General features: G+C 37.7%; 1 protein-coding gene across 1 annotated transcript in view; it reads right to left on the bottom strand.

Annotated features, from left to right (window-relative positions):
• Window positions 1–4,058: 4,058 nt before the first annotated feature.
• The window catches only part of LOC120635582, a 57,718-nt gene continuing 46,452 nt past the window's right edge, over window positions 4,059–15,324 (bottom strand). The window contains exons 2-5 of the mRNA XM_039906593.1: window positions 10,258–10,363; window positions 7,995–8,093; window positions 4,915–7,356; window positions 4,059–4,773 (exon numbers count right to left, since the gene is read on the bottom strand). Coding sequence (XP_039762527.1) covers window positions 4,325–4,773; window positions 4,915–7,356; window positions 7,995–8,093; window positions 10,258–10,363 — 3,096 coding nt within the window. The 3' untranslated portion in view covers window positions 4,059–4,324. The remainder of the gene's footprint in view (window positions 4,774–4,914; window positions 7,357–7,994; window positions 8,094–10,257; window positions 10,364–15,324) is intronic.

A 15,324-nucleotide genomic window follows, 5' to 3' on the forward strand; every position in this document is an offset into this window, starting at 1 on the left:
GAACTGGTGAAAAAGGTCTGCAGTCTTCATTCGGCTGCCAAAGAATAAAGAACATAAACGTCCGTGTACACGACTAACATTGTTGAGCAGTATTTCGAGTGTCATTTTGTTGATGAATAGAATAGAATAGAATAGAATTTGTTTATTTACCAGAACAACACAAACAGGAGTAACTTACAATTTTGTACTCAATTATTAATATTTTAATTCTATGATTTGTCGTGCCAATAAGGTTGAGACTCAGAATAAAACAACTCTTTTCTCGTTCTCTGATGACGTTTTATATGCTTGGCCTAAGTCGCCTTTTTAGTATTAACGTCAAATCACTTTTTCGTAGAATTATAAATTACGACAGGTACTCTCTACTTCGCCGGCCATCGGTTGTTGTATAATTAAAACTAAAGGCAATTTGTATTATTTTTTTATTCACTTTCAATACATGCGTAAAAAATGTTACTACAAACAGAATAAATAGTTTTAAATTCGTAAATTTTTCGCAGTAAAACCTACTTACATCTATTTTTTTTTTTAATATAGGTCTACACACATATACATACCTACGTGCTCGATGAATTCTAAACACACTAAAATCCAATGGCAGAGATTTTGAACCCTTTATCTATAAATGGATCCGAAATGATTGTACCAAATAAAAAAAAATTGGTTGTCTGTAAAGTCGGCTTACTGACGATAGTTGAACGTGACAACGTCGTAATGAAATACTGATGGAATGGTTGCATTTTTTAAAAGAAAATTTTAATTTTATTTGTTTGATAGATATTATCGTTGCAATTGACACCACATTCACTTTTCACTGCACTTCATCCTTGCCGAAAACATATAAATGTATTATTCTATAGAAGCTGTCCACGCGGACGCATCGCTCACACTTGAGTGAGGTGAGGAGAGAGACAGATGTCGAACGCGGAGGCCGACTGTTCCTCGTTGTCGCTCGTTCCGCGCTCTCGTTTTCACTTGATTGGAACGCCTCAGAGCGAGGTAACGCCGGACACGTCATGTTTTTTCGTGCGTGCAGCCGGCTCCATCGAATTATAAGACGTTGTCACGTCAAAAAAAACTAAAAGAATAATGGCAACTAGTAGTATCTACTGCGACCTCTCGCTAGGCGAGGCGTTGAGTCTATCAGTGGACTATTATAGGCTATAAAGGATGATGACATAATCCAGAATTTTCGTCGAGCATGTAGGTACATATATACTTGAAAACTCAGCGTATAACTTAGAAAAAAGTGGTACATATAGTTAAGTATAATAACATAAGTTAATTAAATAAATTACTTAATGTATAACCAATTTAAAAGACGCCCATTTTCTTAAAAGATCTATAGTTATATAGATCGATCAAAATCGGGAGTTTTTCAAATGAACGAGAGATGGCGCTGCTGTCGAATTAACATAACTTATCCTAAATTTAAATAAATAGCCTCTAATAGACCAAGAGCGAGCGAGCCATTTATTCCAAGTCTATAACAGTAAGTACATTCAAAGCAATATGTTGAGAATTATAAGGACTTTGAATTATAATCTAACATTTTTACTTTGTCATGGTATTGTTTAAATCGCATAACCGTTTCATACGAAAGTTACTAAGAGGCTGATCAATTTAACAGTTAAAGTATAGTAAATTGAGCAACTGTGGAACAAATGCGTGTACGTTAACACTATTTGATTTTTTAAATATTTTTTATACTCTCTAAGCCCATAAACAAAAAGACTGATCAATGTAACGGTTTATAGCATAGTAAACTAACAAAAGCGTACATGTCCACAGTTGTTTTTTTTTTTATATTTTTTTATACTCTCTGACGCCATTATCGAATAAAATTTCATGTAATTTTAAAAGAACAGTCTATGGGCCAAATCCACTTTTACTCCGGAGTTTTTAATTGGTAATTTGGATGAATTGTTTTTGTAGCAGTGTGACACTGCAATCATCTTTACGATTTAAATGAATCAAATTCATATACTTAATATGTGGTTTAACATATATAAATTACCTGTATTTTTTTATTCCACTACAAGTTGGCACTTGACTGCAATCTCACCTGGAGATGATGCCGTAAAAGATGGTGGCGGGCTAACCTGTTAGGTAGTATGTTACTCATACTTATCGTTACAATTATTAACCATTTTAGACTATTTCAAACACAAGACTTCTTATTTAGCTACAAACTAAAGACTAATTTTCATAGCCTATTTGTCATTTTACTTCAGATTATACTCAGTCTCGTTATAGCTCCTGGACTATACCTTGTTAGTTTAAACAAAATGGCGTCGATAAACAGAGGCAGTACACGTTAAATATAATGATATTTGAATGCTGAGAAACTTTTGATCGCTCTCGTTTTCGACTCATAAATATAATAAAGCTTCGCATTAACTTGACACTTGCTCTCAGACTACTTCTGTGAGCCTTGGTATAAAGGGCCTCATTCACAGGCAGTTCGCACTGTCGATTGCTGCAGATCGCTTCCCAACTGCCGTCCTGACACATGCAATCGGTTGCTGAGACTTATTCGCATCGGTACGTGGTATCATAGAAAACTCGTGCAATTTTTTTTTTTTTAATAGTAATAATTGACGAACTTAGCAGACGGTCCACCTGATGGTAAGTGGAAAACCATCACCCTATATACAGCAATACTTCGCATGCACTAACAAGCGATATAATTAACGTGTCCACCTGCTAAAACACGGCAACATGGAATAGGTAAAGTTTATCCCCGTTTATTAATACACGTATTTTTTTTCCTTCTCCATAACGAATTATTATCAATTATTAATACATCATATGTGCATGCATAAAAATTATATTTATATATATATATATATAAAATTCTAGTAATATATAATATAATCATGTTTCACTATGGACCCCCATACGATTGAAGGCCTCCTCCATTTTCCCCCATTATTACACATATATTATTTGGATATTATTTCCACTTATGCGCCAGTGCTCTGACAGTTGATAAAGCTGTGGAAGAAGAGAGATAATTTTTTATCCTTTCCCCCGGGGATATAATTGTCTCCTGCCCATGCTACCGTGCAGGTGGAACAATCGCTTACAATGTCATAGCGTTAGAGTGATGTATGGCAGACTAACCGACATATTTTATGAAGCATCTCAGATGATACCAGTGATACTATACATTATGATACCGAAATACCTCACGTACTCGATCCAAGATATTTAATGCGAAAGAGTAATATTTATAAGAATAATGACTGAATGTTTATAGGCACAAAATTGCACCTTTTAGGGCGCGACCTCACTCGGCGTTTATTTTGGGTTGTTGACGCATCGTAGACGGATCGCTCTCATTTTATATTTGTTATGAATCTTAAAGAATGAATTGAAGAAGAAATAGTTTTACTCTACTTCAGCTCGTTGTGAGTTAAGAAAAAGTATGATTACAGCGTAGAATATTGATTAAAAATAATGTGAATAACGGACAGCATTTTTATGAAATTTGTAGAAATATAACCTCTAAATATTCGTATGTAATACATTCCTATTATAAAGCTTGCGTGATATTGACGCTGTCATTATCACCAAAGTGTCACACATACTTTGCAGATTCGCCGCCCCTTCTCATAATATTTATAAATGTATCGTTGGGGTCTTTATCTTTTTCATCGCACGGAGCAGTGTTATTTTAAAATTACTATTCCATATGACATTAACTCCCTGAAATGTAAGGTTTATAATAATTGTGATACAAAAGCGTTAACAATATGAAAAAAATATAACCATTTGAGATTGTTCCCAGGGCAGAGATGTCAAAAACATTGCAATTGCGTCTCAAAATCAAAGAAAATGTTTTATTGTTGGATGCGTTTCTGTCTTTAGCAAATAAATAAAATGAATAAATATACTACGACAATACACACATCGCCATCTAGCCCCAAAGTAAGCGTAGCTTGTGTTATGGGTACTAAGATGACTGATGAATATTTTTATGCAAAATTTATAAATACTTATAATAGCAAATAATGCGCTATCAGTCAGCATATAAAAATAAACGCTTAGTGAGACCGCGCCTTTATCAGTCGCACTGTTTAAATAAGACTAGAAACTATCCTACGGCGTGCTACATTGGCTACTGTCGCTTTTTTTTGACGGTTGTTCAAATACCAGATTACACACGAGTGGGTTTCGAATCCTGGACTACATACAAGGCTACAGCGAACACCGCTGCGTAAGTGAGGTCAGCATTAACATTTATTATCTCGTGGTATTGGCATTGCTTTAATTGCTTAACCGATAGTACCCAATATTCAGCCAGGCCTAATTCTACAGCTCACGTCTTCTTAATCTTATCACCGAACTCTGGCGCTTTGTCATAGTGTTCATCGTCTTCACTGATAGATGTAGCTACTGATATTTCTGTCACCGGTTCTTGCTTTTCCGAACTCTCTTTTGCATTATCACCGAAGTACACCGCAACATCATTGTCTTCCACATCTTCCACTGGTGGTACATTTTCGAAATTATTAGGTGCGGGCACAACGATCGTATGCGTTATAGAATTGTCTGCTCTTAAATCACAATCGCTGGGTATATCGCCTCTGTGGTGGTGAACCTCTTTAATTTCGGTACTAGAAACTTGCACGTCTTGATCTTTTTGGTTGTTGGTCTTAGTTCGATCTACAGGTTCGTATCCGGCTGGTAAAACTAATCCGTCATCGGAATCTCCGAACCCTGATGTTTGGTAGTTCAAACTATTGCTTTGTTGCGTATGCGCGTATACTATGTTTTGATTTTCACTGTTCTGCTGAGCATTCGATTGGTAAACTTGATTTTGAGTGCTTTGCTGGTTTGAATAAACATTCTGATTTTTAACCTGATTCTGGTATGAATTTACGTCTACGTTATTCTTAACTTGGTTACTGTGAGGTTGTTCTATAGCTTGTAAAATGCTTTGTAGCAGACCTTCGGACAGCAGTTGTTCGTGTGGAATTGAAGGTGCATCTTTGCTTCCAGTTTCAGAAGATTGAATTTGTACAGAATATGTCGCTTGGTTACCCTGAGGTGGTTTATTTTGTGCAAATTGTATCTGACCATTCACTTGATTCAAATTCTGACTCGCCGTTACAATTTTCTGCTGTAGTAACTTAGTTTCCGCGCTCAAATTCTTTATTTTCTCCGACGTTTGATATATTTGATCTGATATTGAGTTTTGTTTGTATCGATCTTTTATATCTTGTATAGATTTACCTTTCTGTGCACTCGCTTTTACTGTTTTCTCGTTCTCAATTTGATTTGGCAGCACAGTTTCTACTAAAGTATGAGAGGCTGTTGCTAAATCTTTATTAGAATTGTAGTTAAATGAATCACTACCTGATGCTGCATTAAAATCATTTTGTGATAATAGATGTTGATGTTTATGGAATGTTGAACCTAAACTATTTAAACTTGCCACATATCTGGATGCTAGTTCTGCGGGAATTTTCTCACCCGATTTAGCAGCTTTCAAAATTGCCTCATGATATGGACAGTGTTTCAGTATAGCGGCAGCTTCTAAATTCGATAGGTTAGCTAAGATCATTCCATCCAAAGTAGCAGCTACAGCATTGCTAGTTGACCCAGAGGCAGTATGATCTCCAACAGTTAGTAGTGGTGCTGCATAGGAATCTATGGGAGAACCGTATAAATTGCTAGGCTGTGGTGCCTGTTGTATTTGTTGGAAGCTTATTGATTGTCCTGCATGAGGAAGACTATACAAATTCGAGGGTTCTATAGATAGTGATATTCCGTTAAATCCATGATTGCCTTGATGGTTGATTTCTTTAATATCTCTTATAGGTGGAGGTAAGTATGCTGGACCAGTTTTGATGTGATCGATAGCATGAGTATCCTTATGATGTGATATATGCCCTATTTGCTGAATCAAACCTTCAGGGACGGATTCTCTGAATTTTATCGGATGTCGAGGATTATGACCGCCTGTATGGATCGAGTGACCTCCTCCGGAAAATGTGCCGTACGGAATTGGAAGGTTAGCTGGCAACGGTTTCGGAGGAGCCCCATATTGACTCCCTGGAGGAACTCCGTATATACCAGATGGTGGTATCAAACCTTTCGCTCCCTGCTGTCTATGAGATGGTGGATATGGGCCATTTGAAAATGATTCTAAAGGCGGAGGTCCGTAAGACTCAAGGTTGTGTGGCTTTTCCTGTATACCAGTTTGTATAAAGGCTATGTCACCGTGAGGATTGTTATTATTTTCTGTATAATGCGCTTCGAAAACTGTCTTCGATTGATCGATGTGGTTAGAATCACCTCCGACTATAGCATTCAAATCTATATTCGCTAAAGCATCTTGATGAACATTGGAGTAACCAGTAGTTATTTGAGCACCTGAGAATTGAGGCTGGTCTAAATTAGGCAACGAGTGTCCGTCAAGGTTTATTGTCACTTCCTGGATATTAGGTGGAAGAGGTGGTGGCGGTCCGTACTGATCTAACGTTTCTAGATGTCCAATACCTTCAATAGCTTTTGATACCCCTGGAATAGGTTTCCATCCATCATACAACACATGAGGAGGCGTCGGTGGAGCTGGAATACCAGGATGAGGGGGTCTAGGGTTGGGATCAGGCTGTGGAGGTCCATAATGACCTATACTTTCAAAATCTTGCACAACAACTTGGTCGTTTGGACCAATTGGCCCTAAATGATGTCCCGGTGGGCCGTAATGGTCCGAAGGTACAGGGAATTTAGGTTTCAGATTCCCGGGTAGGCTAGTTATCGGTGTACCATAAATTGGAGCTGGTAAGTTCAATCCCAAGTCCAGATTTGTCCCAATACTGGTGCCAACACTAGTTTCGAGGCTGCCGAAGTTTGTACCAATACTGCTTATCGGACCAACTGATCCGATACCGCCCCCGAAATTACCAAAGTTATGTGGCAGATCAAAATGTATGTTTTGGTTCAGCTGCGGTGGTCCATAATTAGTCTTGGGAGGGCCATACACAGGTTTCGGGGCTCCGTAAATCGGTTTCGGAACACCGTACCCTTGTTTTGGGAAGGATATCTTCGGTGGCTTAAATGGCGCGCCGTAATTTGGTTTTGGAAGTACTTGTTTTGGTGGCCCATACGTCTTTTTCGGTGGACCATATATGGGTTTTGGCGGGCCGTAAGATTGCTTCGGTGGGTGGAACTTTGGCGGGCCGTAGGAAGGTTTTGGTTTGCCGATGGGCGGCGGTGGACCTTCATATTTCTGGCTAGGGAAGACAACAGGTTGAGGTGGCCCATAAGCCCCTGGAGGTGTTTCTAAGAAGATGGTGGTTTCTGGTACCCCGTAGACTGGTGCTGGAAACGGTAAATCTGGAACTGAAGAAAAAGGAGGTTATTCTCATTGCGAACGTTAAACAAATTCTGAAGACTCATCTAAGATGAAGGTATTGAAGTATGTTAGGGTTATTTAAATCTCTTTAAATTTGGCCACAATAATGGCACTTATACAGTTATCATCGTCATCATCATAACGACTGGCACGGGTCTCCTCCCAAAATGAGAAGGGGCTAAAGCCGTAGTCCACCACGCTGGCTAAGTGCGGATTGTTGGACTCCGCATACCTTTGAGAACATTATGTAGAACTCTCAGGCATGCAGGTTTCCTCACGATGTTTTCCTTCACCGTTAAAGCAAGTGATATTTTTAATTACTTAAAACGCACATAACTTAGAAAAGTTAGAGGTGCGTGCTGAATCCCAGCACGCTCCTCTAACGAAACTAATTAAAGAATTATTGCTTTAACGGTGAAGGAAAACATCGTGAGGAAACCTGCATGCCTGAGAGTTCTCCATAATGTTCTCAAAGGCGTGTGCGATCCACCAGTCGGCACTGGGCTTGTGGCGACGTGGTGGACTACAGCATAAACACGTGCCCTGTAGTGGGCCGGTAATGGGTTGATATGGTGATGACCCTGATGAGGGGAGGAGGGGGGGGCTTGGCTTGAATGCCACTCACCTATATTAGGTATGTTCAAGGGGGGTCCGTAGGCGTCTGGGGGAAGCGGTTCACCGTAGGAGTTTGATAAGCCAGCCTCTCGCTTCTGGGACTGTGCTCCTGGAACACACGCAAAAATGTTTTGAAGTAAAATTGTTCAATTTTATAAATTTAAAATGCATGTAAAAGTTTTCGGAACCGACAGGATTTGAACCTTCGACTCTCGGGCAATCGCGGTCTGAGCGCTTTCTCCAATTAAGCTACGGCTCTCCTACCGTAGATCGAAACTGCAACGTTTTCTACTAGATGACGCTACAGTCGCTATAAGACTGATGTGAAAGGCATATACTAATTTCGGCAGCGACGGTAGGAGAGCCGTAGCTTAATTGGAGAAAGCGCTCAGGCCGCGATTGCCCGAGAGTCGAAGGTTCAAATCCTGTCGGTTCCGAAAATTTTTATATGCATTTCAAATTTATTTAATTGATAATTCCTCCTAGTGTAGGTAAAAACACTAATTAAATTATAAAAATTATAAAATTGTTCAATTTGACATATTTAAATTAATCAATTTTTACTATTGCTAGAACATGTTAAAAAATAACTCTTCGAAAATTACGAAGAGTTATTTTTTAACTCTTTATTTATACACCACTAGATGTCATATTAAATGCCACAATGAAAAATTATTACAATTATTAGAACCTATTGGTTTGGCGCGGAGCGATGGCAAGAGACCTGATGGTATGACGCTCATACCTTGGAGGCTTGGAAGGTCACTTCTGTGGGATGCAACTTGTGTTGATACCCTAGCTGCATCACACATCCAGGCCACTTCGTCAATGGTAGGTGCGGCTGCTTCCAGTGCCGAGCAGGCCAAGAGGCGTAAATATGAAAACCTGGATAGCAGCTTCATTTTTGTGCCTTTTGGTGTAGAGACTTTGGGACCGTGGGGTCCGGAGGCAAGAGCCCTTTTCAAAGAATTATCGAAAAGGGTTATCGAGTCTACAGGTGATCCTAGAGCGGGCAGTTACCTTGGCCAACGAATTAGTTTGGCCATCCAGAGGGGAAATGCTGCCAGCATCTTAGGAACTGTGCCTCGCTGCGGTGGTTTCGAGGACGTTTTAGATTTTATTTAGTTTTTAAATAGTTTATTTTAGGTTATAGTTATGTATTAATAAAAATTGTACACCACTATAAAGTTACGGAAATAGAAAAAGAATAGAAATACAAAGGCTATTATCGCTTAGTAGCGATCTCTGCCGGCAACCTTAGGATTAGGACAACATGGGCGAGAGCGGACAGGTGGTGTAAAATTATTTAAAACCTTCATTTAAATGCATAAACAAAATTGCAGAAATAAGAAAAATATAATACACTAGCTGTTGCCCGCGACTTCGTCTGCGTTTGATTTTGTTTTTAAAGTATTCAGTATCGCTAAGCCTTAAATGAGTATAGTAGTATATATAAATATAACATGTGACTGTCAATTAATTATAGACAATAGACAAATAATTTGCAATAAAATAAAATTGCGACTATAATTGAAGATCTAAACTATCCTATCTCTTAAGTTGGAGCAGACTGCTCACGGTGTGCCAATTTAATTTTTAAATCGGTTAAGTAGTTTAGGAGTCCATCGCGGACAAACATCGTGACAGGAGATTTATATATATTAAGATTATTATAAAATAATAAACTTATATATCCCTATATATGTATATTTCTTGTGTGCGTGTGTATGTCACTGAACTCCTCCTAAACGGCTGGACCGATTTGAATGAATTTTTTGGGTACGCGTTTGGGTGGCATCCTGGATGGTTTAGATTCACAAATCAGCTCGACAGATGGCGCTGGGGTCCGCTAGTATACTTATGTATTAGTTTATTACTACTACTAATATATATTTTACCGCGTTTTTGAATGTAAAAAAACTAATAATTAATTGGTATAACCGTCACATATCCACAGATTTAAGAGCACACAGAAGCCGCGTACACGACTAATATTGAAGCATCAAAAACCACTCCACTTTAGTAGGGTTTCTCGAACAGGCGGTTAGACACTTCATACCATTTAGCAGTTGACGTTAGTTATTTGACTCCACGAAAAGCAGGAGAATCTGTATGGCGTAATTTATAACTTCTCCAATCTTTTTACTCCAAACAGATCTTCGGCAATGTAGAGTACATACTACGCACGTTTCGCTTCGACACAAGAGCATACTCAGGATATTTTGACTTCACAGTGAATTTCTGCTGAAGTTCTGCTACTACAATAGTGTTACCGTTTTGTGTGGCCTCTGCGACTAGATCCTGCTCCGTATCCTTGCTGACCAGCCCCGGGGGGTTCTCTTCAGCTGACACCACCAACGCCAGCAGAAGCACCACCCACTGCAACGAAAGAAATAATAAAATTTATTGACAACATTTCCATCACACAAATAATTATAAACAGAACGGAGGGAACGAACAACAGAGAGGAAAAAAAAGTGTGTGTACCTACTTATGTACACGAGTTAGAAGTTATATCTACTTCTTTGGCGTCACATGATAAAAATCTTTTCCAATTTTTCATCTTACTTCTCATTCTACGTTTGTAGAGAAAACGACACTAACAATAGAAAAAAGGTATTTAATACATTGAAAGTTTTATTATAACGCATTATCTAGTTATCTCATAATCGGACCGCCATGTTTAAAATTTAAGATTTTAGTATACAGTATTGAATCAATTGGAGCTTAAAAGAAGTTTTAAAAAGCTGCATGCCAATAAAAGTAAAATCAAAGGTTTTGGATACATGTTTGTTGCCGTCAATCGCTTATGCTTGCCAAACCTGGAAATACACCTATCGCATAAAAAATAAAATCAAATTTTGTCAAAGGAGTATGGAGAGAAGTGTGATGAAAATAAAAAGAATTCAAAAAATCCGCCATGATGTCATACGACAAAAGACGATGGTAACAGATGCCCTTCATTACTCCCAAAGATTAAAATGGCGATGGGCAGGCCACATAGCTAGGATGGTTGACGACCGTTGGACATTAAGGCTGACGTCATGGCCAGGTCCTGCAGGCCATAGAAAAGTAGCTAGTAGTAGTAGATATCGCTAAAGTTGCCGGCATAAACTGGATGCAAATAGCCAAGGATAGAGACCGGTGGTCATCTCTGGAGGAGGCCTTTACCCTCGCATGAGAGGGGTTCCTGCTAGAAGTTATATAACACCAGATAACAACTATTAATTGAATCACTTGTTATTTATTTTTTTATTTTTTATTTAGGCTTTTTTATTTTTATTTTTTATTATTTTATTTTATTATTGAATCAATTAAATCACCGGAATGAGCCCGCAGACTTTGACAATTGAAAGTGTACACTGTCAAACCCTATAGCTAGCTTTGGGTGCCGGTTGGGTGCCGTAAAAATTGAGCTGGCGGACGATGTATTCCCTTCTCACTCGGTTTCGCAACTACCTTCATCCTGCTAAAATCGTGTAACCATGTACGTGCGCATTTCGTTACATCGTATATGGAACCAAGCTTAACCTTCAATAACCACATATAAATAATTTAGCTAACAGACTTAGTTCTGCAGCATACGCGGTCAAAAAGATTCGCCATATGACAGATATAGAAACGGCTTGTGTATTTTAGTTATTTTCACAGCATTATTTCCTACGGCATCTTATTATGGGGTAATGCTGCTGATATTGATTCTATTTTAGTCCTGCAGAAGAGGGCTGTTCGTGCGATATCTAAAATGGGCCCAAGAGAGTCATTAAAAGATAAATTAAAGAAGTTAAAATAATGACGGTGCATAGTCAGTAGGTATTTGAAAATTTAATTCATGTGTATATTATTTTATAACAAATTACCGAATGAAATCTTCGAGATGTCTCTCAATAAGTTCATAGTTTTAAATATAAAACGTAAGCTTACGGAAGAATCCTATAATATGTTAAGGATTACTTAAACGATAAAAAATCTCAATTTACTGTGAGATGGTGATAACAAAAAAATTACCCGGCTTAGCTTGCTGTAGCTCGTAGCTTTAATTTTAAGTTTACGTATATGTTTATCGCCATCATCTCACTACCATGTACTTCTCGTGTACACATTTCTCACGTAATGTACGCATCAAAAGTGCCATCTATGGGCCTACTTGAGTAAAGATATTTTTGACTTTGACTTCACAGGCTTGACATCTCCCCAATAATGATGCATCAGTAATTTTGAATAACAAAAACTACATTTTATTGATGACATAGACGGGTCAGGCATTCCATTTTGTATTTTCTAGCGATGTACGCTTTCTTTTTGGATCTTTTTTTAAAATTTATTTACTTTAATAATATTTTGTGTACACCCTAAACAATCTTCTTAACTTTGATAGGTTGCCTGCCAAAGGACATGAAGTTGACAGAGAAGACAGAAGACTGAGATCGCTTCTAAGCGGTAAGGCCGTCTATTGTATCTTTGTTCTTTGAATTGTGTTTGTTATTCCTAGATGGTGTACAACAAAATGTATTTTCATTTCATTTTATTTTTGGTTCTGACGAAGTTCAATTTTTTATTAAATAAATTAATAAATAACAAAGGCTTTTATTACTTCATAAATTTACGTATTTTCATATTTATCCTTAATTTCAAGTACGTAGATAAAAAAAAAATAATAGTAACAATAATTAAAATTCCAGCCCACTTCCATTTTGCATTTAATGTATAGGCGAGGGCATCGGTTATTTTGGGTTGTTGTCTGATCAGAGAATTTCGAATTTTCTGGATTCTTCTGATTATGGTTTCTTACTTTGTCCGTAAATTTCCAGGTTTAATAAATAAATAAATAAATATACTAAGAATTACACACATCGCCATCTAGCCCCAAAGTAAGCGTAGCTTAATGTACCCATGTGCACTTATGAAGCGTTCATACATATATGTTTACATAATTGTAAGGATGGTGTTAACTTCGTATGCCAACTTAAACCTAAAGCTACGGCTAGGTTCCATATATGTTTACATAATTGTAAGGATGGTGTTAACTTCGTATGCCAACTTAAACCTAAAGCTACGAGGGTTCCAAACGCGCCCTGGTCTAAGAAGAGCCCACAACAAACTTAGCCGGCTAATTTTTATTTTTTTCGTTATTATCATCTCACAGTTTATTAATATTAAGCTATAAAGCTAGAGCAATTCACATCCAAGCTTTTTTATCGTTCGAAGCTTCGTAAAGTATTTATGTTATGCATGTCTCTGTGAACATATTACATACAATTCTGAAGAACTCTCAGAGTGGTATGCGAATAAAAACACGGGAAGTCAACGCCACAGAGTATATACATAGTACGTGTAAGACAGTTCACAGGTCATCTCCATAAAAACACAGACAATACTCTCACAACCTTCGCACGCTCCTCAAATCTGTATGAACTGGTTTAATTAGTGATGGGAACCGAGCTATCGATACATAAAGTCGGTTTTTAAAAGGCCGTAGAAAGTTTAATTACTTAGTAGAGATGTGATTTGTGACTGCCATTTAAAAGCTGTAAGAAGATAATATTGGATTGTACCTCAATACTTTGACACATACTTTAACTATTCGATCTTATCGAATTAAGTAAACCCGAAAAAGTTTTTTTGGGTTATGTGACAGACTTTAATTTGACAACTTGTTTCAATGATTCGTTGCAAAGATAAGCAACTTGTAGCTTAGTGGCCTAGTTGAAATCGATTGGTGAAACGTATATGTATAGCTACGTTACTTACTAAGCTTTGCCTTATTCGACGTAAGTGAAAACGGGTATTACTCTTTAACTTTGTGTCTTTAAATCGAAGGCGGCGACCCAACGAGGCGTTTAAGAAAAAAAACGTGTGTGTACTTATGTACACGCGTTAGAAGTTATGCTTCTTTGGCGCAACAAGATAAAAATCTTTCAAAAATTCGCTCATTCTACGTTTGTAGAGAAAACGACAATAACAATAGAAATAAGGTTTTTAATACATTGAAAGTTTTATTATAACGCATTATCTAGATATCTCATTATCGGAAAACCAAGTTTCATCATTAAAATTTGGGATTTTTGTTTGTACAATTGAATCAATTAAATCACCGGAATGAGCCCGCAGACTTTGACAATTCAAAGTGTACACTGTCAAACCTTTTATTGAGAAACAAAATTGTTGACTATAGCTTACTTAAGGGTGTCGGTTTTTCGTGACGGTGTGCGCACGCATCGTAAAAGTTTCCTCTCATCATTTTTCCCTAACGCGCCAAAAGAAGTATAACTTCAAAAATGACGACTACCGCTTACTTTAGGGTGTCGGTTTTTCGTGACGGTGTGCGCGCGCATCGTAAAAGTTTCCTCTCATCATTTTTCCCTAACGCGCCAAAAGAAGTATAACTTCAAAAATGTCGACTATCGCTTACTTTAGGGTGTCGGTTTTTTGTGACGGTTTGCGCGCGCATCGTAAAAAGTGAGCTGGCGGACGATGTATTCTCCCCTCACTCGGTTTCGCAACTACCTTCATCGTTTTATAATCGTGTAACCGCGCGCGCGCATTTCGTTACACTCGCATGTTTTTTTCCTAACGCCACTAAAGAAGTAAAACTTCAAAAAAATGTAGGTAATATAATAACACAAATGAATCAAATAATCTCATGTTTTTTGCGGTAATTAAATGTACATACAATACTAATTGCAGTCTACTTCCGACTCAGCAACACCTGCGTGGGAGTTACAGTTTGATTGTCGGAGACAAAGACGCGGCAGTTGATACAAACTGGGTCTCTGTTGACCGATTTTGTATCTGCGCGACAGCAAATTTACCTAGACACTGGAAAGTTGCCACCAAATGAGATCTTCTGAGATCCAACAGAGTTCATTTCAATCAATCAATGAATAATTTTTTTTATTTTGCTTGAATATGGTACATGCAACATGTTTACATAGGTGTTAATTAAATGTCAGATATCCTGCCAAGATTGGCGTGCAAAAATTATTCGTTAATAATTAAGTACATCAATTTTCTACATCAAATAACAAGTCACATTTAAATAAATTAATTAAAAGTAAAAACACAAAAAAAGGCAAGGAATGAATGAATCGACGGCCGATTGGCGCAGTTTGCAGCGACCTTGCTTTCTGAGCCGAAGGCCGTGGGTTCGATTCCCACAACTGGAAAATGTTTGTGTGATGAGCATGAAAGTTTGTGTTTGTGTTCTGCTCTCTTTAATTCTTATGATGCCTGGTAATTTATGTCGTAACCAGCCGCTTTCCAACCATTCCTTTCATTAGAAAAAAATATGCAAAGCCAACAAACAATTTTTAAATTAAAAAAAATTACCTGTTGTTCGC

The sequence above is a fragment of the Pararge aegeria genome, chromosome 27 (assembly GCF_905163445.1).
Source record: "Pararge aegeria chromosome 27, ilParAegt1.1, whole genome shotgun sequence".
Lineage (NCBI taxonomy): Eukaryota > Metazoa > Arthropoda > Insecta > Lepidoptera > Nymphalidae > Pararge > Pararge aegeria.